This window comes from Carlito syrichta, unplaced genomic scaffold (assembly GCF_000164805.1).
Source record: "Carlito syrichta isolate Samal-C Ts95f unplaced genomic scaffold, Tarsius_syrichta-2.0.1 Scaffold313373, whole genome shotgun sequence".
NCBI classification, from domain to species: Eukaryota; Metazoa; Chordata; class Mammalia; order Primates; family Tarsiidae; genus Carlito; species Carlito syrichta.
The window spans coordinates 149425-175305 of record NW_007257469.1 but is presented as its reverse complement, the minus strand read 5'-3'; the positions used below and the strand labels follow the sequence as shown (position 1 = coordinate 175305).

The window sequence follows — 25881 nt, the reverse complement described above, 5'->3', positions numbered from 1 at the left end:
GATTCCAGTCTGGGCGACAGAGTGAGACTCAAAATAAAAAAAAAAAAAAAAAAAAAGAATCATCAGGAAATAGACCAGGATCAAGTAGTGTGGTTTAGCTGTTGACTGATTGACTGCATTTAAAATGTTCTGGGTTACATCAAAAAACTATAGCTCATTATTTCACTTCTTCTAAATCTTTAATATCTTAGGCATTGTCAGAATCATTGTAATGACATCTCTTCTACTCATACCATCTCCCAAATATTTAATTTCTGACCAAATATATATTTTGTTTATGTGAATAATCTGATGACTTTTAAATAACCAAGATAAAATTTAGATTATCTGATTTTTAAATTAGTGGTGATATTTTGTGATAATTGCAGAATATACTGTCTTAGAGAATATGTGCTAGAAAACCAATCAGTATCTTTAAATAGCTTTTGAATATACCGTTGTCTTTCCAACTTACTTTTTTTCATTTATATCTCACAGTTTCTATCACTTTACTTTTGTATTGCCTTTTTTTTTGTCCATTAGTGCTTTTTCTCATTTCTAATACCATCCAATTCAATAGGAAAGTATAGAATACTATTTCATTAGTTTTTAAAATTCTTCTGCCTAACTCTCAAATGGATTTTGGTAGTAAATATTATTGTAGGAAACTAACAGTTTTGGAAAAGTCTCAGTCCTGCTACCAATTAACTATGGTATCTTGGCCAATTATATACTCTTTCTTTGTTTTTCAGTTTTCACATCTATAGAATGTAATATCTGCCGTACAAGTGTACCTCAAGAAGGAAGTCTAAAGGAAATTACATTATGTGTTTGAAAGTATATGTCGGTTTCTCTAGGGCAAAGGTTATACTTTACTAATTGCTATGTATCCAGCATGTCACACAGTGCCTTTTAAATAGTAGACATTAAGTAAATATTTGTTGAAGTGAAAAATCACTCTACCAGTGAATTTTCACCTGATTTTTGTGACAATTAATACTATTTCTAATTGCAGTAGTATAAAATTTTTTAAAAAGTTAAATAAACTTTGGGCAACCCCCTTGAGTCCCCTCTACTCTGGGAACTTTTCTGTTCTCTCAATAAATCCTGCTTTCTTCCCCCCCAAAAAAAACAAGTTAAATAAATTTTATTGTAACTCAAATTTTATCTGTGCTGTGTCCTTTGGATGGGATGGTATGTGTGTGTATGGGTATTATAATGGGAGAAACAGTATGAAGTTACACAACAAATAACTCAGTGTTATAATTCAGAAGTTTATTTAAGGTATTGGAATGTTTATTTATACATATTTGTTTAAGGTGCTGGAATGACCATGATAATACTCTTAATGTTATAGATTTAGATAAAGCTAAATGAAGTTTTATGTTAAGTGTATGCTGTGAAGTTTTCAGCCTACAACTTGTTCATGTGGTTTATAGTTTGTGCTTGGTAAATAGAAATAAATATTAATTTTGCTTTTTTTTTTTTTTTTTTTGAGTCAGAGTCTCACTTTATCTCCCAGGCTGGAGTACAGTGGCACAATCATGGCTATCGCAGCCTTGACCTGCTGGGCTCAAGAGATCCTTCTGCCTCAGCCTTCCAAGTAGCTGGAACCACAGGCATGTGCCACCACGCCCAGCTAATTTTTTTGATTTATTGTAGAGCTGAGGTCTCGCCATATTGCTCAGGCTGGTCTCAAACCCGCGAGCTCAGGCAATCCTCTCGCCTCCTCCCAAAGTGCTAGGATTACAGGCGTGAGCTACCACGTTCAGCTAATTTTACTAATTTTAACTGTATCTGTTTCCTTATTGATGAGAATGTTAGACTGATTAATTATTTAGACTTACTTGTAAAATTACTGTGATAAGAACTTTTCATAGAGGTTTTTTTTTTAAACTCCTCACAGGTATTATTCTGCCCTAAAAACTATGGAACAATTAGAGAACGTATACTTTCCTCGGGTTAGTCAATACCGGTTCTGTCAGCTAATGATAGAAAATCTTCCTAAACTCCGTGAGGACATTAAAGAAATCTCCATGTCCGATCTCAAAGACTTTTTGGAAAGCATTCGAAAACACTCTGACAAAATAGGTGAAACAGCAATGAAACAGGTGAGAATAAAATGCAGAATTTTAATTTGATGTATAGTAATATAGGATATAGAATATAGACAAGGTTTACTTAACTTACATAAAATATTTATTTTTGTTTAGTTTTACCTTTTATCTTTCCTGCTTCTTGTTTAGAACATATTTTGTCAATGTTTTCTTTGGGTTTAAAATTATTCCTTATTTAAGCAGTCTGTCTAACTAGAATTGAGTCACCAACTGAACTCTTGGCAATCTTCTCCATGTGTGTTGCATTATCAGTAATTAATTCCTTTCTATTGCTAAGTAGTATTCCATTGTATGAATATACCACAACTTCTATATTCATCCTTTTTTTGATAGTCATTTGGGTTGTTTAATAAAAATGAAAACTATATGTAATAATTTAGGAGTTGTACAATGGTATTTTTAGAAGTTGGGTAATTTTTCCCTTTTTGGTTGTGGTTTACTCTTGCTTATCTGTAAGTGGGCTATACAAAACTCAATTTTCAAATAATTTTTTTTTTCTTTTCTTTCTTTTTTTTAGTTGGGTCTTACTCTTTTGCCCAGGTTAGAGTGCAGTGGTACCATCACAGTTCATTGCAGCCTCAATTTCCTGGGCTCAGGTGATCCTTCTGCCTCAGCCTCTCCAGGAGCTGGCCTTTAGGTACACTCCACTATGCCTGGCTAATTTTTTAATTTATTTGTAGAGACAAGGTTTTTCTGTGCTGCCCTGGCTGGTCTCAAGCTTCTGGGCTCAAGCACTCCTCCTCCTTGGGCCTCCCAAGTGCTGGAATTACAGGCATGAGCCACTGTATGATGGCCTTCAGATGATTTTTTGATAGTATCTTTTCTTCAGCTTAGTTGGTTAAATATTTGATCAGCACAAAGATCTTTATTTACTGTATATGAACAGAATCTACAAAACAGAACTTAAGCCACTTATTACTTCTCTTTTCTGTGGAAGGTAGGTCTGAGGCCACTTTTCTGACCAACTGTTATGGTGGGAATATGGTTAGTGTAGGTGATGGTTTAGCAACAGAAATGGTAGAAGTGTGGGCCAGTGAGTTGGAGTTCTAACATCAGATCTTTAGCCTGGAAAAAGTAAAGACTAAGAAGGTGCAAGAGAATAAGATTCATTGCCAAAGTCCCGGAAAGGAATTCAGAGGTTCTGAATCTGGAAACTACAATTATTATCCCAGAGAACTCTCATAAGATATGAAAGCCCTCAGGAATGGAGGACTGAGCAGAAGACAAAGGTTGGATATTATTACTGATTGTTAGGCTAGAACAAAGTGTGGCTTTCATAGCTGTCATCCTGTGAAATTATCATATTTTTTTCTCTACTGTTGACATCTCAAGATATGATACTAATAGGATGGATACATTTGATGGTGAAATGGAAAGCAAGCAATCCGTCCCTCAGTGCCTTCCATTTCTTCTTTGGCTCCTAAGTCTTTCTGACTGATTGCCTCTGGCCATTGGGGAGCTCTGCACAATATTGCAGTGTTTTCAGTATTTTTTTTCCTACCTCTGACCTAGGAATTTGGTGCATACTGTGGGGGTTATAAATGCAACCACTTGGTAGGTTTGCATTCCAAGTTCATATTCCATTCGGTATGAGAATACAGACAGTAGTTTAAAGTTCATATTCCATTATGCATTTTAATTAAGAGTTTCAGTATTAAACTTACCTTCTTTGACCTGTTTCTCATAAACCAATTTTGTACTCTTTCTACTTAGGCAGTCCCCTAAATCATGGGCTCTTAGATTTGAGGGTTTTGAGAATTTTCTTCTGGTCCATCAATTTTTTTTTTTTTTTTGTAAATCAGACTTCCTACCTCTGCAGTTTAAACACATTCATTTCATACAGCAGCCTTTTCTTAACCATCTCTCTATGGGAATTTTTTTTACCCATAATATCTGTGTCTTCCACAGAATTGAGAGGTTAGAGGATTTCCTTATGGTGAGAGCTAGAGTCCTGAGGATTTGATAAGAAAAGTTATGTTTTGTTCTGTCTTGGTATCCCTTCAGGCTGCATTTCAATTTCTTATTGATTTTTGTTTTTTATTTTTATTTTTAGTATAAGAAGTCTTCAGGGTTCTCTCATAAACTATGTTCAGATGGGTAGAGTCACAGTTTGGTTCTGGAATCTCCTAGGTGACATAAATATAAACCTCATACTTTGCAAAGTATCTCCTGTGCTTAATTCCATTATTTCATGTCCCCTTTATAGACTGACTAACTTGTGTATACACTTGAATATCTTATAGGTGCCTCAAACCCAGTATTTCTAAATCCAGACTTTACTATTTTCCCCTCAAATCTGTTTTTCTCATGTTTCCCATCTCAGCTAGTAGTATCTCCTGTGTTCACAAGACAAACTGGGGAATACTTTGACTTTTCAGAAGTATTTGTACTCTTAATGTAATTCATTATTAAGCCCTACTGGGACTAAGTTCTAAATACCTGTACCCAGTCTTAGCCTCCCAAAGTTCTGGGATTACAGGCAAGAGCCACTGCGTGCAGCCCTTTAGGGAGACTTAAAAATTCTGATGTGAGAGATAAATCCACTATGAGTAGTCTGGTGTCTAATTAGCAATAAATATCTAAAATTCATATTAGAAGTTAACATTTTCCTTATGATATTCTCTGTTACATATTTTAATATTGTTCTTTAGGGAGAACAAGAGGACTTAATGGTTAAATAAGTTTTGGAAACCTGGGTTAAATAAGGTTAAACGGATTTCTTTACTTATGAATGTAAATCTAGGAGGAAACACTGTGTACTATTTGTGTAACTCATTTGAGCATAGAACCCATTTTTCGAGGAACATGTATTTTTGCTGTGTGAAATACTAGTTTGTACATAACACAATTTGAAAGCAATATTCTAAATAAATGATTTTATACTCTGAAAGCAGAAAATCATTGATGAAGTTAGTTGTGGCACAGAGGGAAAAAGGAAATTCTAGTCTTTTGTTTTTTCAGTGAGTAGGTTGATAGTTGCAACAGGAACGATAGTTTTCTCAAATGCAAGCCTCTGGAGGCAGGCAACATCAAGGTGTAGGTGAGGGGGAGCCAGCTTGGGAGACTTACATAGTGTGATTACCTGGAAGTAGAGAAGGTCTGATTAGCAGTCCTGTATGCCTTAGAGAGGATTTGCCTGAAAGAGCCGGTGGGCGGCCTTTCTCCATGCTGACAGAACACAGTAGCTAGAGTCCAATCTGTCAAAACAGAGGGAACATCTCAGTGATATGCAGTGCGTAAGGAAATTAAAATTCTGGAATTTGCTCTATATTTTTTCTATCTTTTGTAATCGAGTTCTGTAGTGAAGTATCACTAAAATGCCTAAAAGAAAGTATAAACATTCTCAGCTTTTTTGTCTGTATACATGTTGTTTTTGTCAATGATCAACTGTGGAATTACAGCTTCTGCATTCCTAGTCTTCACAAACTGTGGACATTTTTCGTGGACAATAAAATAAGCTTGCACACAGGGAGTTGGGATTATAGCCAAAGAGGAAACCAGTTTCTCTTGCCAACACACAATGTTCCAACTCAGGAAATATATGGCTTCCCATAACTGCAAGACTGTTTTAAAAGAAGAAAAATGAGCCAGGTGTGGTGGTGCACACCTGTAGTCTCAGCTACTCAGAAGGTTGAGGCAGAAGGATAGCCAGAGTTCAGGAGTTCAGAGACAAAAGGCTGTAGTAAGCCATGATTGTGCCACTGCACTTCAGCCTGGGCAACAGAGTGAGACACCAATTCAAAAAATAATGTTAAAATAAATAAATAGAAAGGAGGCGAGAAGACCGTGTCTAGTAAGGCCAAAATCATGAGTAAGAAAGGGGACATCACTATAGATTCTACACTTGCAGACATTAAAAATGTAAGAAAATACCAAGAACAATTTTTTGAACCAGTTTTAACCATAATCAATTTTGAAATAATCTGAATTTTTCTCTCTTCAAAATAGGCACAGCATCAGAAAACCTTCAGTGTTTCTCTGCAGAAGCAAAATAATGTGAAATTTGGGAAGAATATGTATATAAATCATGATAGAATCCCAGAAGAAAAGAATGAAATTGTATTAAAACATGCCCTTGAGGAAGAAGATGAGAATGAAGAGGAGGTGATGAGGTTTCTTTCTTTATCCATTACTGGATGAATTTTTTTCTTTGGGATTGTAATGTACATTTATGGGATTCTGTCTTCCCTTGTGCAAATTGAATGTACATTGTCAGAGACTAAATGAAGTTTGTTGTGGCAAACCCTGACAAAATGGAGCCTGAGGAGGCCGTGAAGGAACGACGCTCATGCGCGGTTTGCCTGGTAACAGGTGCTCTCACAATACATTTTTCCAAACCGCAGCTTACTACATGAGTCCCACAAGGACAGGACAGTTAGCAACATGTGGACATCTAGTTACTTATACGTGAACATGCCTGTTTCAAAACATTTTCACAAGGCCAACCCAAAACTGCAAGGGCCCAATCATAGCTTCAAGATTACAAAGCCTTCCTAGCAACTACTGACACTTGCCAGTGAACTTACTTGCAAAACAATTAGCATAACCTTTTCTTTCCTCAATAAAACCCTAACCTTCCTTTGTTCTCTAGACATGCCAGAGACCACCCCATCTGTGATTTTGTCCTAGATTGCCATCTTGTTTATTTTTTTATTCACAAATAAATTCTTTTTGCTTTGAAATTCAGCTCAGATTTTTATTTCAAGTTGAAATATCAGTCAGATTGTGCTGAGCTGTTAGACCAATGGTGTCATCTGAAATATTTGACTACATTATAGACAGACAAGCAAGCTATTTTGTAGATTGTATTTATAAGTCATAGATAGTGGAATCTAGGTGTTCTGTTATAATTACTAGTAAAAGTATACATTTAATGATTTTTAGAATTATTACTTATATTTGAAGTCTCTGTTGCAAAATTTTTATTTCATAATGGCTGAATCTTGCCATTTGGCCTAATTCTGGGTAGCCTACCTTCCTTTTTTTTCCTTCCAATTGGTGCTGAGATACTGTCAAATAATTCTAATATGATCAAAGTTAAGTTTTTTAATAAAAAAATTCTAATAAGTCTAGAAACTTTGAAATTATCCTTAAATATTTACTTTTTTTCATCCTCTGTATCCAGGTTCATTCTCTTATCTTACTACTTTTTAACATTTTTTACAGTATTTTATTGAGCCTACCTTCTGTCTTCTGTTTTGAATTTCTTTTTAATTTAGTTCCTATCATAGGGAGCCTCGTTATTCCCAATTATTTGTAAGTTTCACTTTGTCAGTGAGATTTTAAACTCTTTTTTAAAGGACCCAATTAATTGGGACACACTAAGACCTTTTAATTGTATCGCATGAATATGTACCTATCATTGTCTTTATGGGTAGGGAACAACTGTGTGTTCACTGTGTACATTTCTGCTGTATGTGTGGGGATGAGACTACATATCCATACATATATTTATGCATATATGTGTGTATGTGTATATATATGTATCCCATATATGTATATGTAGTGGATGTTTGCTGTTGTACTGGATACAGACAAATGAACAGCCTTAGACAGTTAAATGGTTTCTTTTTTCTTTTTGAGTTGGAGTCTCACTCTGTTGCCCAGGCTGGAGTGCAGTAGCATGCTCAGGGCCACCCCAGCATCCACCTGCTTCAGCCATCCTTCCACCCCAGCCTTCCAAGTAACTGGAACTACATGTGTGCGCTACCATGCCCGGCTAATATTTTTGATTTATTGTAGAGATGAGGTCTCGCGAAGTTGCCCGGGCTGGTCTTGAACCCGCGGGCTCAGGCAATCTACTCGCCTTGACCTCCCAAAGTGCTGGGATTACAGACTGAGCCACTAAGCCCTACCTAAATGTTTTCATAGTATGGAATTAGTGTCTTGATAAGTCCCTTGAAATAATAATAATAGTTATTATTATTATTATTTGGGCCTGTGAAAATAAATAAGTGTTTTTTAAATCTCTTTTTTGTTTTTAATATTCAGAGTGTCTCTATATTCTCTTCTTGAAGTTCAGAATGGTAAAAATAGACTGTCTAGTCTTCTTACCTCAATTTTCCCCAGCCTGTTTTGCATATCTTTAAATGTGGGAAGTATTACCATCATACCTTACACTCAGATCCACACTGTTAGAATAACCTGGTTGTTTTCCTGTTCTCTCAGATCTATTTTGCTACATTTTGTTTCTATCATTTTCCCTAATAAGTATTATAATAAAAATAATTTAAGTATACTTTGGGAATTCATGAGAGTAGAAATGTGACCCTTTAGAAAGATTTTATGTATTTCTTAAGTGAGAAACTTTATAGTATTACTATATTTTGTCAGTTATAAGGTGCATTTTTCCCTCTTTTAACATTTTAGTTTTTAGGATATGTCTTAAAATTGATGGTGTCTTAGTTTCAAGTGATTGTGGGTTTTTTTCCCTTAGTGGTCCATAAAATAATAGCGATGGTGTCTTCAACTCAATGCAATAATTGTAAATTTTATGACTTAGCTGTTTAAGAGAAGGAACTTTGTCTATAGCTAAACCATAATCCATGAATCATTTTTGCCCAAAGCAATAATGAGGTATCTAGTCATCCATAGCAACTCTCTGGTGATCTATCAAGCATAGTAACGATATACAGTCTCTCCCTTCTATTACCTTATAATCTAAAACAGTCAACAATGATAACAAACATAGTATAAAGAATGAACTGCCAAAGAAATGCCAAAACAAAATGAATATTTTGTGTTTATATTGCATGCTTTCTGTCAGAAAATTGAGTAGATGATAAAGCATGAAGTCCATGAATAACAAATGCCAAAACAAAATTTAAAAGGTTTTGTGTTTTTATATCTATGCTTTCGGAGAATTGAATAGATGTTATAGAATGAAGTCCATGAATCTCCCTGTATATCTTTAACTTTATGTTATCTAATAGTAGACTAATAGGTTGACCTATATATATATTTTTAATGGTTTCATTTTCAGGTCTTAACTGTTCAGGATCTTGTTGATTTTTCCCCTGTTTACCGATGCTTGCACATTTATTCTGTTTTGGTAAGTATGTTTTGCATTTATGTGCATATATTTATATTATTAAAAAGGCATTGTGCATTTTAGACCTTAAAGGCTGATCATAAGCCCAAGTAGCTGTAAATCTTCATACAATAAATATTTGTGAAATATCTACTGTGTGCTAGACAGTTACCTTTTTTTTAACTGATCATAGTCTAATTTCAAATGATATATCACTTCTTGTATGTTTTAAGAACCTTACAATAGTATACTTCCACTTCTTACTTCTTGCCTCTGTGCTGCTGTTGAATCACAGTTATGTTACTTCTACTTATGTCATGTTACTCCATACTTTGACACTACATTGTTCTTATTTTGGATTCAATACTCAATTATCCTTTTTTAAACTAACTGCATTATTGAGATATTCACAGCAAAAAACGCAACGCTTTTAAAGTACACAACTCAGTGGTGCTAGCGTATTCCTAGGGATGTGCAACCATTATTACTGTCTAATTCCGAACTCTTCGTTACCCCCAAAAGAAGCCCCTTATCCTTTAGCAGTCACTCCCCTTCCTCGCCTCTGCTCAGCTCCTGGTGACCACAAATTCACTTTCGGTGTCTGTGCATTTGCTTATTCCAGTCATTTCCTACAAATGGAGTCATACTATAAGTGGCCTCTTGGGCTGGCTTCTTCGACTTAGGTGAAAGTGGAGGTTATTGATTGAGACTTTTCTTCGTTTTGATATAGGCATATAGAGTTATACATTCCTCTCTAAGCACTACTTTAGCGGCATTCCATACATCTTGGTGTATTGTGTTTTGGTTGCCGTTCCTCTCAAAATGGTTTCCAGTTGCCCTTTGATTTTCTCTTTAGCCCTTTGGTTCCTTGGGGTGTTTGTTTAATTTCTATATGTTTGTGAATTTCCAAGTGTCCTTCTGTTATTGGTTCCTGATTTAATCCTCTTCTGGTCAGAGATCATATTTTGTGTGCTTTAAGTTTATTGAAGCTTACTTTATGGCCTAACATATGGTCTGTCCTGCAGTATGTCATGTCCACTTGAGAGGAACATATACCTGGCTCTTGCATGGCATGTTCCATAGACATCTGCTATGTGTAGTGGATTTGTAGTGTTGTTCAACTCTTCTGTTTCCTTGCTGGTCTTCTGCCTGTTTTATCTGTTACTGAAAATGGGAACATTAAAGTCTCCAACGGTTACTGTTGAATTGTCTTAATTCTGTCCTTAATTTAGTTCTGCTAGTATTTTTCATTTATTTTTAGGGATTTGTTTAGTAGGTGAACATATGTTTATAATTGTTATATCTTCCTGATGAATTGACTTTTTAAAAAAATCACAAAATGTCCCTATTTAAGTAAAATTTTTTGGCTTAAAGTCTCTTTTGGCTAATATTGGGATAGCCACTTCAGCTCTTTTCTGACTACTGTTGGCATAGCATATTTTTAAATCCTTTTCCGTTCATCCTCACTGTCTTTGAATCTAAAGAATTTTTCTTATAGACAGCATATAACTGAGTCTGTTTTTTTTAAAATTCAGTCTGTTGGTCTCTGCCTTTCAAATGGAGTGCTTATTCATTTATATTTAAAGTAATTACTGTAAGGTAGGAATTACATCTGCTGTTTGCCATTTGTTTTAATGTCTGATGTCTTTTTTGTTCCTTTATTCTTTCAGTACTACCTTATTTTGCATTAAATAGATATTTTCTCATGTACCATGCTATTTTCTTTGCCATTTATTTATATATAATACATATGTATATATATTTTTTAGTATTTGCCTTGGGGATTGCAATTAACTTCTTACCTTAAAACAATTTATTTCATATTAATACCCTCTTTTTTGTACTATTGTTTTTTAATACAAATAACATGTTTATACATTATAAGCCCATTTATACACAGTTTTATAATTGTTACTTTATTCCGTTATTGCTTAAAGCAGGTAGAAGAAATAAGTTACAAACAAAAATATGTCTATATTATCTTTAGATTTACCCCTGTGTTTACCTTTACTTGTATTCTTTATGTCTTCATGTGAGTTGGAGTTACTGTCTAGTTTCCTTTCATTTCTGCCTGAAGGAGACCCTTTAGTATTTCTTTATTTTTTTTTAGTCGGAGTCTCACTGTTGCCCAGGCTAGCATGTAATAGTGTAGTGGTGCAGTGCTCACGGCCACTGCAGCTTCAGCCTGCCAGACTTAGGCAATTTTTCTGCCTCAGCCTTCCAAGTAGCTTGAACTACAGACCCGTGCCACCATGCCTGGCTAATTTTTAAAAAAAATTTATTTATTGTAGTTGCCCAGGCTGGTCTCAAACCTTCGGGCTCTGGCAATCCTCCCTCCCTGGCCTCCCAAAGTGCTGGGATTACAGGTGTGAGCCACAGCTCCTGGCAGTATTTCTTTTAGGGTAGATCTGCTAGCATCATATTCTCTCAGCTGTTTATCAGAAATTGTCTTTATTTTTTGTCTTTTAAGGATAGTTTTGTGGGACATAGAATTCTTTATCCTTTTTTCAACATTTTGATTATGTTATCCCACAACTTTCTGAAGGCATTTACTTTTAAGGAGTTGAGGTTTGGATTCTTTATGTGATTGAAAAAGAATGGCAATTATGTTAATAAGAGCAAATAGAGCTATCTTTATTAACTATGTCAGGGCTAACTCTGCACTTACTAACTGAGATAAAAGTGATCTATCAGCACAATATAAATGTAAATGTATTTTGTAAATAAATTAGTGATGTTTCAAATGTATTGCGCTTCATTTAAGCGAACTGTAGGAATTTCTTTTTTAAAGAGCTGTAATAAATCATACAACAGTATAAAAACAATAATAATTTTAGTCTATTTTATGATTAAATAATTCTTCAAATGTATATGAGATAAAATACTTTAACTTCTCAGATTCTTTTCAGATCTAGTATTTTATCTTTTATAATGTTAGTTGGTAGTACATACATTTAACTGCATTTACACATGAGGCAAGGACAGGCTAAATTCAATCCAAAATTGTACTGCTAAACTTTTTTATTTTTTTGAGTTAGAGTCTCACTCTGTCTCCCAGGCTGGAGTGCAGTGGCATACTCATGGCCACTGCTGCCTTGACCTGCTGGTCTCAGGTGAGCCTTCCGCTTCAACCTTCCAAGTAGCTGGAACTAGAGGCATACGCCACCATACACAGCTAATTTTTTAATTTATTGTAGAGATGATGTCTTGCCATGCTGCCCAGGCTGGTCTCGAACCCATGGCCTCAGATTGTCCTTCTAAAGTGCTGCTGGAATTACAGGCATGAGCCACTGCGCCTGAGTGGAAATTTAAGCTTTCTATTGTCTAATCTCAGATTTTCCATTTTAAAAATTTTCTTTTGTTCTTTTATTTAAACTAGATCATATTGGCTTCCTGGTATTTAAAGTGGCCTATATTGTGGTTTAATTCTTTTACAAGCTCTTTCAAATAATATAGCCTCCTATAGGTTTGGGTTTGGTAGAGAGTAATAATTTTTTGCTTTGGTAGTACTTAATTTTTTGTCTTATAAGGGCACAATAAACTATAGTGTATGCCAATAGGCACTTCTAGTACTTTGTGTATCTGTGTTCCATATTTGTATGATTCACAAAGATAGAGACCATGAGAGTGTTGTTTATTGTTCTTTCCCCATTGCCTCTTGTTGCTTCTAGTACTTCATAAATGTTTGTTGAATAGTTGTTGACTGACTTTAACGTCAAACTCAGTTTTGTTTTGTTTTTATGAGTCAGAATCTCACTCTGTCGCCCAGGCTAGAGTGCAGTGGCACGCTCATGGCTATCCTGGCGTCGACCTGCTGGACTCTGGTGATCCTTCTGCCTAGCCTTCCAAGTAACTGGAACTACAGGCATGCGCTAACATGCCCAGCTAATTTTTTGATTTATTGTAGAGATGAGGTCTTGCCAAGTTGCCCAGGCTGGTCTTGAACCTGTAGGCTCAAGCAGTCCGCTCACCTCAATCTCTCAAAAACTCAGGTTTTTTTTTTTTTTTTTTGAGTTGGAGTCTCACTCTGTCGCCCAGACTGGAGTGCAGTGGCCGCTCCCGGCCACCGCAACCTCAACCTGCTGGGCTCCGGCGATCCTTCCATCTCAGCCTTCCAAGTAGCTGGAACTACAGGCGCATGCTACCACACCTGGCTAGTTTTTGATTTATTGTAGAGATGAGGTCTCGCCTAGTTGCCCAGGTGGGTCTCGAACCCTCGGGCTCAGGCAATCCACTCACCTCAGCCTCCCAAAGGCGCAGGATTACAGGCTGAACCACCGAGCCCAGCTAAATCATTTTCTATATCTTTATGTGGGTAACTATGTCAACAGGTACTAAAACCTCTGGGAAGGAATATATCATCATATCTTTTGTAGCAAGTGTTAGATATTATATGACGTTTCAGTGTGGCATCCCTTGGGAGTGTTACAGTAGATATTAAGTGGCATTTCGTTGTTCATGATTAAAAGTAAAGAAATAAAAGCACAATTAAATGATCAAAGTAGTGACAAGTCAAGTCAATGGCAGAGAACCAACAGAATGTTAGAAAACTTTAAACTCCATTGAATCTGCTTTGTGATTATTCAGAAATAACTTAAGATTTATTTTTTCTCAGATATGAAAAGTAAGTGGCATAAACACTGATTGCTTTAAGAATCTTTGCCTTTATAATTGTATTAATGTTAATTTTTTTTGAAGCTTTATGCTGATTTCTTAACAAGTTCCAACTGGGCTTTACTTTTTCTTCTAATGTTATTTTTTTATAACTTAATTTTAGTTCTTTGTATGTTTATATCTTTGTAATATATAGAGTTTATAAATTTTAGAAAACTGCAGTCTAAAAAGTGTTGGTTTTTTACTGATTCAGGCAGGGCTTTTTTCCTTTTTTAAGTGAATTTAATGTTTTACTATTCTATACTGTGAATTTTTTTTTACTATTCTATACTGTAGATTTAATAAATGTTCATTAGTATGATAACTTCTGGTTGGTATATATGATCAAAATTATTTGATTAGGTGAATTTGTCTTTATTATTACAACTTTTTTCTTTGCATTTGTTATTGCCGTTCTGCCACTTCCCAGCATTATGGCATTATGTACATTACTTATCTCAGTTGAATTTCTCATTTGCAAAATATGGTTACCAAGTTTTAAGGCTATGTTGTGTATTAGAGTCAATATAAATAACAAAGTGCTTAGTGTAGGGCCCAGTATAAAATAGCACTCGGTAAATGTTAAAAAGGATTACTATAAAAGAGTTTTAATAATATGTAAAATTTCAAGGAATTGAGCTGTTGACTATAAGTCCATTTTATCCAAAAGAGCTCTATTTCCAAAATCCTAAGGTAGCATTTTCCTACTCTGTTTGATCAAATATGAGTGTTCCATGAAAGGAAAATAGGTATTATGTTTAAAAAGGAGTTCTCTTTGGAAAATACAGCAAAAAGTATTTACAATATAGCTTACCATAGCTTATTGTTTTTTAGGCTTTGAAAAGTCCTAAGGGCCTTTTGTGGTTTTTCTTAGCTGGGCATGTCCTAAACTTTGAGTACAGGTACCTTTTTTTTTTTTTTAAGAACAGTGAACACTGAATGAATGAATTTCCGAATGTATTTGATGAATATTGAGTAGTGTGAGAATTGCTGCTGTGAGGGTTTTAACAGCTTATGGAGGCTTTCCAAGGGGTCCTGGGCTAAAAATTTTAAGGAAGTAATTTTTAAATCCTTAGCTGTTTTCTAAAAATGATCTGTCTGGGAACCCCAGCCTGTCTCACAGTGGTTCTTCTCTTACTATTGGCGCTCTGCTGAGTTCTTATTTTCAGAAGAGGTAGAGATGCTGCGCAGCCTATTACCAATCCACGCAGGTTTACCAGGATTGAGGAATGTCAGTTATAGTGTGTGGGTGTGGGAGTTGGAAAGTCTAGATTTCTTACCTATATTGGGACCACTCCGAGGTAAAGCGTATACTCTGCGGTTGCACTGTGGAATCAGGCAAAGCCTATTCTCTTAGAGAGTTTGTTGCCCCAGGTGGCACCCTTGATTGACTTTCTCTCATACCCTCTCTTGCTTTCTTCACTTCTTGAGCAGTCTTTTTCCTGAGCATTTCTTTCGTTTAACACTCATCTTGTTCTGTTCCTGGGAATGTTGCTTAAGATACTGACCACATGTGTAACACACATGCATAACACACTGGCTTAAAACAGCAAACATTATTTCATAGGGTTAGCAGTCTGGGAATGGCTTAGCTGAGTGGGTCTGGCTAAAAGGTCTCTCAAGAGGTTCTTCTAGTCAAGATGTCATTGAGGGCTATAATCATTTGAAGGCCTGATGGAGGCTGGAGGGTTTGCTTCTGTGACAGCTTTTGGTAGAAGGGCTCAGTCCCTTGCTATGTGAGCTCTCTACAAGGCTGCCTGAAAGTTCTCATTGACATGGCAACTGGCTTCCCAAGAAATCAAGATGGAAGCCATAATTTCTTGCATAACCCAATCTCAGAAGTAATACACTATTACATCTGCTTTATCCTTTTGGTCACATAGACCAGCTCTGGCACAGCTTGGAAGGGGACTGCAAAAGGGTTTGAATACCATGAGGTAGGGTCTTTGGAGGCCATGTTGGAGGCTCCCGCATTTGCTTTGTAAAAGAAAGTCATGTTCTCACTGTCACTCAGTACTACCATGGTGCCAAATAAAGGCAATATCTCCTATAACTATTCATCAAGGAGCTGTGTACACCTAAGGATTCCTTCCTTTCTCTTTTTGCACAGATTTCTGTTAAGAATAAGTCTTGTTAGAAGTGGTATATTTTGTCCTGTGGTAGGATATTCTAATTCAGATAGATGTTAGGGAGTAATGACATAGGTGGCAGTGATGACAGTTTCCTTTTAATGACCTGAACTTTTGTCCTCAATTGTTGATAACAAACATACTGCTTTTAGGGGGGAGTCCTGTGAGCGTACTGCAAATAAAACAGGCAAATTTCAATGTGAAAACTATGTTCTGTATGTTTAAATGTAAACAGTGATTTTGGCTAATCTTAATAATCTTCCTTAGGATGTGTCATTGCTGTAAAGAAAAACTTAAAAACAATTTTTAAAATTTTATTGTAGAGATGTGGGGTACAAGTGAGGATTAACTACATAAGTTGGCTGCATGCAAGTGAAGTTTGGGCTTCTAACTGGCCCTCACTCCCCCTGGTAGTGGGCCAGGTACACTTTGTGTTGTCACTTACCCCCTCCCTCCCTGCCTTCTCTGACAGTACCCGGTGATTGCCAATACCACCCTTGTGCTAATGTGATTAATGTTCAGGGCCCACTTATGAATGAGAACATGTGGTATTCCATTCTTTATTTCTGTGGTCATTCACTTAGTATTATGGTCTTCAACTCCATCCAATTTGCTGTGAAGTCCATGATTTTATTCTTCTTTACAACTGGTAATACTCCATCATGTATGTGTACCACATTTTCTTTTTCCAGTCCACTTATGATGGGCAGTAGCATTGGTTCCATGTAAGAAAAACACCTTTCAACAGCCAAATGGTATAGGTTAATGAAACTGAATCTTTTAAACATGACTAGAGTGTTTTCTGCGACCCCAAAATTTCAAGTTACATTGGATAACCTCATTTTTTCATATTTATGTACTCTGTGATTCAATAAAGCAGATAAACTGTTTTACCAAATTATCCTAAATGTAAATTAAGTAACATGTTTAATATTTTCTACTTCCATAGCTTAAAAAGTAAAATTTGGCTATGGTTTTTAGCAGTTGATAACATATTCTGTTTCATTAAGTACCCAGAAAAAGCATGATCAGGATATCTAAAAAGATTGATAGAGTTATACCTGGTTTTCTTATACTTAGTTTTATTTAATTATTTCCAGAAGTTGAACAGCAGAGGTTTATGTATGTCCGCATGTTAATTGAGGGTATATACTGTTTGTTTATTGTATTCCTACTTCATAAATAGCTTATAATTTTAGGTATACATTGCATTGCATTATTACAAATTAAGTAATGAGAAACAGAATAAGTAGTGAGTAAGTGATTTATTATCTTGACTTTAAGGTGCGTGAATGCACAAAACAATCTCATTGGGTTTAAAAAGCAATCACATTAGGTTTAAATAAACTTAATCTTGACCTGCTTTTTGTAATCTCCTGATTTTACTCTCAATGTTTTTCATAATATAATAGTCCTCAAAGCACATTAAAGTTTTTTGGAAGGGAAACATGAAGTCAGACTTTTCTAGAGAGACATTAAATACAACTTAAGTTGTTAGTTTGAGTGTAAGGACAGGTTTTGCTAATTAGGTTTTAGGGTGAACTTTTAAAAATAAATCCTACGTCCTAAATCTGCAGCTCAGAGTTTTAACCAAAGAGTATATTATTAAAGGAATAAAGTCCCACTCATCCTATTAAGGGTTTCATTAAAAAAAAATTTTACTTTTTGGTTTACTCATTGTCAAAATATATAATATATTTATGCTCCTTGGATCAGTTAGGTATTAATTATAATAATTTATCCCAGAAGGAAAAAGCCACCTTAACACCTAAAGCCTTAAAGTCTCAAAAATAAAGTAAAAATAAAAACATATTACATTAGAAAAAAATTTTTAAAACCATTCAGTTATAAAAAGTTCTGTAACTGTAGTGGACTGTAAATATGAGTTTAAAAAGAAAAGGAAAAATGTAAACATTCTAAATGTTAAGGAAGAGTATGTTCATATATTTTTAAAACGAATGATGGCTTGGATATGTTTAAATGAGGATGTAGTGGTTTTATTTTTAAATTCCAACATTTTTATATGCTTGATATTATATCCTTTGCATTTATTTAAACTCAGGGTGCAAAAAATTGAGTTACCTTATTAAAACTGTGTGAGGGACACAATAGTTTTTTGAAATTCTTTTAATTGCTTAAGTACAAAAAAAATTAGAAGAACTTCCTTAGCAGATACAGGTAAAACTGTTTTCCGCATTTTGAGCTTACTTTAGACAGCACTAAGGAAAGTTATGTTTTTGTAGTTACTGAAGTATTAATAAAATAAAATTAGAATTGTTTTCCAGTAGAAATATGGGTTTTGACTTTTTTTTTTAACCTAGTGCTCATTTTTTTTCTTTTTGCTTTCTTTTGGAGCCTTGGATGAACAAGGCAATGGGTTCCCAACCTTTTCTTCTGACTCAGGGTGGATTCTCTTTTAAGCAGAAGAACACAGAGGGGATAGATACATAGTTATATATTTATTTGCTCAGTCATTCATTTAACATATTTATTGAGTGCCCGCTGCATGCCAAGCATTTTCTAAGTGACGAGGATGCAGTGATGAGAATTAAATGAACATGTTCTAACCGACATACAGTCAAGTGGTAAAGATAGGTCACTGTTGTTTGATAAGGCAGCCATTAGCCATATGTAACCACTTAATTTAAATTAATTAAATTGGCTGGGCGTGGTGGCTTAAGCCTATAAACCCAGCACTTTGGAAGGCCAAGGTGAGCGGATTGCCTGAGCCCACGGGTTTGAGAACAGCCTGGACAACTTGGCAAGACCTCATGTCTACAATAAATCAAAAAATTAGCTGGACGTGGTGTTACGTGCCTGTAGTTCTAGCTCCTTGGAAGGCTGAGATGGAAGGATCGTCTGAGCCCAGAGGGTCGATGCTGTAGTGGCCATGAGCGTGCCACTGCATTCCAACCTGGGTGCGTAGTGAGACTCCAACTCAAATAAATAAATAAAATTAAGCAAAACTAAAAAGTCGGTGTCTCAGTTCTTTTTTTTTTTTTTTTTTTAATTTGGAGTCTCACTCTATCATCTAGACTGGTATGTAGGGCACAATTATGGCTCACCACAGCCTCGACCTCCTATGCTCAGACTAGCCTTCTACCTTCCTGAATAGCTGAGATTACAGGTGGCATCACCACACCTGTAAAAAGTCAAAAAGTTGACTTTTTGATTGTTTGTAGAGACAAGGTCTCACTACGTTGCCCAGAGTGGCTTTGAATTCCTGTGCTCAAGCAGTCCTCCCACCTTGGCTTCCCAAAGTATTAGGATTACAGGTGTGAGCCACTATGCCTGGCAGTCTCAGTTCTATTAGCCACATTTCAAATGCTCAATATCCACCTGTGGCTAGTGGCTACCGTATTAGATAGTGCAGACATAGAAAACCTCCACCTTCCCACAAAGTTTTACTGAACTGCACCGAGAGACTAATGATCAAGAAATTACAGCACATATAAGTGCAGGTTACTGTGGGATAACAGAAAATAACAAGCCTTTGAAAGTTAGGGAAATCTTCCTAAAGGAAATGACATCTATGGTGAGTGGTGAGGGATGAGTAATACAGGAAAAGGGACCTGGGAGGCATATTTCAGGCATATGCAAATCTTGGAAGTGAAAAGAGAATCGGATGTTGGACATCCTGAGTGTTAGGGTGTGGCGAGAGATTAGGCAAGAGATGGAGGAAGATGCTGGATGATGGCGGGCCTTCACACCATTTCCGAAGTTTAGACTTCACAGCTAATCTTGTATTTCGCTTCCCTCACTGACAGCCATATTTTGGTTTGGTCACTCAAAAATCTAGAACTCCCAAGGGGTAAGTTGGGCAAATGTCATGTTGTGTGAACTGAACTTCATTCTTTCTAATGGTCATGATACCAAAAGAAGTTGCTATTGAACTACAATGCCAAAACCCTGTTCTTGATATTCAATATGAAATGCCATTCAGCGTTTACATTTCAGTTGGAAATTTTTAAACGATTCGTAGGGGACACAGAGGTATCTGTTTAGCGCTCTCTCTCTCTCTCTCTGTGTGTATTTATATTTCATTACTCTGCTGATTTGATTTTAGGGTGATGAGGAGACATTTGAAAATTACTATAGAAAACAAAGAAAGAAACAAGCAAGACTGGTATTGCAGCCTCAGTCAAGTATGGTAAGTATGGGAGTATTTCGAATTGGTTATGTTGTCACTTTTTATCCCCTTACCCTGCTTTAGTTTCTTTAGAGCATATGTCACTATTCATTCAACTATAAATACTTATTGAACACATTCCAGTCATTTTGTTTAGGTGCCAAGGGTATAGCAGTGAACAAAACAAGTTCCTTTTCTTATGAACTTGCATTCTATTAGGAAAGATAGACAGTGACTTAAAAAAAAAAGGTCAACAAGTAAATATACAAAATGTTAGGGATTGATAATTTCTGACAATATGTCAGACTATGTACTTTAATTAATTGTCCCACTGAAAGAACAACTAAAGATACTGGATAGACTTTTTTTCTTTTAAGCTTAAATTCTTTTAAAATATACTGAGGATCTGACAAAGACCAAAAACTGAGTGAATAAGAAACTGTTCCTTATGTTGTTTGTGGTGATCATTACGTGACTAGATGTTTGTGAAAACTCATAGAAACTGAACATGAGAAAGAGTGAGTTTTATTGTATGTAATTTATATGTCAATACATCTGAATTATAAAGCAAACATGACAGGAAAATCTAAATGAAGGTAGAAACCCAGATAGGCTTAATGAAATACTGAATGTAGCCTTTATCCTAGGAGCATCTACTGAATAGGAAAGCATGACTTTTGGGACATTGGATACAGAGAGCTAAACCCAGAGCCCACCCCACATAAGTGTCTAATAAGATATCGTCTCCCTTATAAAGGTGAGATTCTAAAGGATTTAAAGCTCCGTTATTAGGATGAGCTAGAGATAAAACTGTCTAAAAACTTCTGTATTCCCTCTGGCAGATACTGTATGGAAAATTACATATCTCAAATCTTGAGGCTGAGTGAACAGATTAAAAAAAAGACCCTGAGAATTTATAAAAGCAGTTTGTCACTGCTTGTGTTTGTAACACAAATTCATTTTACTTAGTCAAAAAAATCTCAAGCTCAAAATTTAGTTTAAAGTGGTTTCATGCTGATAATGCCTCTAAATGCCTGGCAGATGCAAATATAGATTTCTGCTCCTTCATCTCAGAGTTAAAATTAGCAATTCACAGTCAAAACTAATTACAAAACAAATGAGAATCATTAGAAATAGTACCAGAAGTCGATTGTTAAAATTCTGACTTTTGAGTTATTAAAATTATTTGAATTATTGATATTATAACACTATTTAATATAATGAAATAAAAGGCAAGCTTGCTAATATAAACAAGGAACAGAAACTATAAAGAATGACCAAACAGATGTGAAGAAAAATCAAGCTGATTATCTAGAAATTGAAGGTAAACTAATTGAAGTTAAAAATGTTAAGAACAGACCTCTGGGCCCGCTTCCAAGGCTGAGAGGCACAGAACCGGGAAAAGGCAGTGCTGCTGCCACTACCTTGTCTCTGCTCCCGACAGCTTCTAGGACCCGTGATGCCAAGGCTGCTCCAGTTGGTGAGGAAGAGTAGGGCTTAAGCCCCTGCTGAGCCAAGGGCTCGCATTCCTCTGGTCTCCTGGGAACCCCCCTGAAGAAATATGTGGTGGATTGGCTCCAAGTAAGAGTACAGTGTATATATCCAATTTGCCCTTTTCCCTGACAAACAACGATTTATACAGGATATTTTCCAAGTATAGCAAAATTGTAAAGGTTACTATAATGAAAGGTAAAGATACCAGGAGGAGTAAAGGGGTTGCGATTATTTTATTTTTGGATAAAGACTCTGCACAAAACTGTACCAGGGCAATAGACAACAAACAGTTACTTGGCAGAGTGATAAACGCAAGTATTGCTATTGACAACGGAAGAGCAGATGAGTTCATCCGAAGGCGAAACTACTTTGATAAATCTAAGTGTTATATAGTGTTATCAATGTGGGGAAAATGGACACTTGAGTTATGCCTGTCCTAAAAATATGCTTGGAGAACATGAACCTCCAAAAAAGAAGGAGAAAAAGGAAAAAAAAAGTTCCTGAACCAAAAGAAGACATTGAGGAAGTAGAAGAAAGTGAAGATGAAGGGGAAGACCTGGCTCTTGACAGCCTCGGTCGGGCCATAGTGTTCCAGCAAGCCAAAACTGAAGAACAAAAACAATGGAAACCCAGTTCAGGGGGTCCCTCAACATCAGATGACTCAGAATGCCCAAGGATGAAGAAAAGCGTATATTTTAGTGAAGAAGACGAGCTGAGTGATTAAAATTAGTTTGTATTATGTAAATATTAAAACAAATCTTGTACAAAATTCAGTTGAGGACTAAATTTGGGGGATTACTTTTAGAATTTGAGCATAAGAAGCCTTAATGTCAAATAGTTTTTTACAATAAAATAATTTATAGGAAATTTTAAAAAATGTTTAGTTGATCTGAAGAAATTATCTGGAAATAATTAAGCATCACAGAGAAACAAAAGGAAAAACTACAGAAGAGAGATATGGGATACAGAGAACCCTAATGTATATCTAATCAGAGTTTCAGAAAGAGGAGAAAGCCAATGGGATTGAGGAATATTTGATGACATATGGCTGAGAATTTTCTGGGACAGACGAGGAAAAGAAATCTACAGAGTCAGGCTAAAAGATTACCAAGTAGGCTAAACAAAAAGAAATACATACTTAGGAACCTTATAACGAAATTTCAGAACACCAAAGATAAAGAGAAAAAATGGAAGACCTGAAAACGATTATCAGCTGTCTTGATAGAATTGACATTTATTGAGCACTCTACCCCAAACAGCAGAATATATACACTCCAGGCTGGAGTGTAGTGGCACGCTCACAGCCACCCCATCCTCAACCTGCAGGGCTCAGGAGATTCTTCCACCTCAGCCTTCCAAGTAGCTGGAACTACAGGTGTACACTACCACGCCCGGCTTTTTAAAATTTATTTATTGTAGGGACGAGGTCTCCCCAAGTTGCCCAGGCTGGTCTCGAACCCATGGCTCAGGCAATCCTTTCACCTTGGCCTCCCAAAATGCTGGGATTACAGGCTGAACCACCATGCCAGACTTATATATGCTTTTCAAGTGCACATGGAAGATTCACCAAGATAGTCATATTCTGGACCATAAGATAAATATCAACAGATATAAAAGGCTTAAAGTCATATGAAGTCTGTTCTCTGACCACAAAAGCATTACATTATTCATATACAAAAAAATGAATATTGATTTTTATCTCATTCAGTATTTCAAGAAGTGGATCATGAACCTGAATGTAAGAGCCAAAATTATTAAACTTTTAGAAAAAAACAAAGGATGAAATTTTGGATTAGACAATATTTTCTTGGGTGGGATACATAAAACAAGGACCATAAAAGAAAACAAATGAATGAATTGAATATGAAAATTTAAAAATTCTATTCTTCAAAAGACATTGTTAAAAAAATGAAAAGACCAAGACATAGATTTGGAGAACATATTTGTAAAACTCATGTCTAATAAGGAGCTTGTATCCAAAATATGTAAAGAACTTGTACAACTCAGTAATTAAAGACAAGATAAACCAGTTTTTGAAATGGACAAAAGATTTGAATAGATATTTTACCCCAAGATATATAGATTACAAATAAGCATATGAAAAGTTATTAAGTATAATTTTTCATCAGGGAAATGCAAATTAATACCACAATTAGATGCTACTGCATACTTACTAGCATGACTAAAACTTAAAAGATTAATAATATCAAGTGATGGTAAGGATGTGGCTGAACTGGAATTCTCATATACTTCTGGTAGGTATAAAATTATATTGCTGCTTTGGAGAATGGCTTGGCAGTATGTGAAGCATATTCTTATTTGATCCAGCAGTCTTGCTCCTGGATAGTTTTACTCATGAGAAATGAAAACATACTTTTACATAGTGGCTCACATGTAAATGATTACAGTAGCTTTATTGATAAATGCCAAAAACTAGACAATGAACTAGTGAATATATAAATTATGGTATATTCATATGAATAGATAAAAATGGTTGTACATTTATAAAATTGAATGCTTCTCAGCACTAAAGGGAAATTGATACATACAGTGATATGGATGAATCTCAAAAGCATTATTCTAAGTGCAAATAATAATACACAATAGAGTTATATACAGTATGATTTGTGCTATATGATATTGTTGAAAAGTCAGAATTACAGGACAAAATGAAATCTGTGGTGACCAAGGGCTGGGGATTAAGCAGAGTGATTCTCTACAAAAAGGATGCTAGGGAACTTTATGAGATAGAAATGTTCTATATCTCGATTTTGCTGATGGTTACACAACTGTCTGCATTTGTCAAAATTCAACAAACTCTGCATGTAAAGAAGGGTTAATTTATTGTATGTAAATTATACTTCAGTACTCTTGACTTTAAAAACAAGCATTAATAGAAGATGCTAAAATTACCCAAAGAGAAAAGAGATTATTTTCAAATAACCAAAACAATGAAATATTGTCAGTGCTGAATGAAAATAACCGTCAACCTAGGATTCTATATCCAGTGAAACAAGGGCAAAGATAGACATTTTCAGACAAAGAAGAGCAGAGTTTGCCACCAAGGCACACTTACTAAGGAAGTTCTCAAGGATATACTTCACACATCAGGAAAATGATTTCAAATGGAAGAATAGAGGTGCAAGAAGAAATGAAAACAAAGAAAGTGTAAATATGTAGGCAAATATATCTCGACTATAGGCAATAATACAGTAAAATATTATAGATATTAAAATAAGACTGAATTAAAATATACAACATTAACATAAAAATTGGAATGAGATGGGAGTTAATGAAATTAAACTATCCTACATTGTCTTAATTGCCCAGAAGAAGCAAGTAAGACTGGTATTGCAACCCCAGTCAAGTATGGTAGGTATGGGAATATTTCGAATTGGTTATGTTGTCACTTTTTATCCCCTTGCCCTGCTTGAATTTCTTTAGAGCATGTGTCACTATTCATTCAACTACAAATACTTATTGAACATCTACTATTTCCAATCATTTGTTTAGGTGCTAAGGGTACAGCAGTGAATAAGACAGGCCCCTTTTCTCATGCACTTATATTCTGTTAGGGTAGATCATGAGTTTTAAAAGATCAACAAATAAATATATAAAATGTTAGGGAGTGATAATTTCTGACAATTTGGCAGATTGTATGCCTTGATTAATTGTCCCAGTGAAAAAACGACTAAAGATACTTGATAGACTTTTTTTTAAAGCTTAAATTCTTTAAAATATGCCGAAGATCTGCCACAACTACAAGGAGAAATAGAAAAATCCATTACAGGAATTGTTATTTTATTAAGTTGTTTCCCTCCCCCATCCCCCCTTTTTTAGAGACAGGATCTTGCAGTGTTTCCCAGGCTGATCTTGAACTTCTGGGCTCAAGCAGTCCACCCATGTCAGCTTCCCAAAGTGCTGGGATTACAGGCATGAGCTACCATGCTCGGCCACAAGAATTTTTAAACATATATCGATATCTTATAAACCAAGTAGGCAGAATATCAGTAAGGATACAAAACAAGCTTAAATGACTTAATATAATAGAATGTGTAGAATCTTGTTTCAATGACTATAGAAACATATTCTTTTAAAGCACACATGGACCATTATAAAAAGTTTGATTCCATACTATGTTATAAAGCAAGTATCAGGAAATATTAAGTATTTGCTATCGTGTGGATATTTTCTGATCATAGTATTTTAAGCTAAAAAGTATTTAAAATCCTCCTAAACATGAAAAAAATCTCAGATGTTTGAAAATGTTACCACATTTATGAAATAAGCAAAACATAACATTTTAACTTAGTTGAAATAATGATATATTCCATATGATAAACTTTTTCT

The 25881-nt window shown here is 35.4% G+C and overlaps 1 protein-coding gene and 1 pseudogene across 2 annotated transcripts in view; both read left to right on the top strand.

Moving 5' to 3' along the window:
* The window catches only part of EXOC6 (exocyst complex component 6), a 181550-nt gene that overhangs the window by 14928 nt on the left and 140741 nt on the right, over positions 1–25881 (top strand). For both annotated transcript variants that reach the window (XM_008070359.1, XM_021718726.1), the window contains 4 exons: positions 1886–2090; positions 6045–6200; positions 9079–9147; positions 19975–20058. In XM_008070359.1, the coding sequence (XP_008068550.1) occupies positions 1886–2090; positions 6045–6200; positions 9079–9147; positions 19975–20058 (514 nt within the window). The remainder of the gene's footprint in view (positions 1–1885; positions 2091–6044; positions 6201–9078; positions 9148–19974; positions 20059–25881) is intronic.
* Positions 21497–22255, top strand: LOC110596736 (annotated as a pseudogene).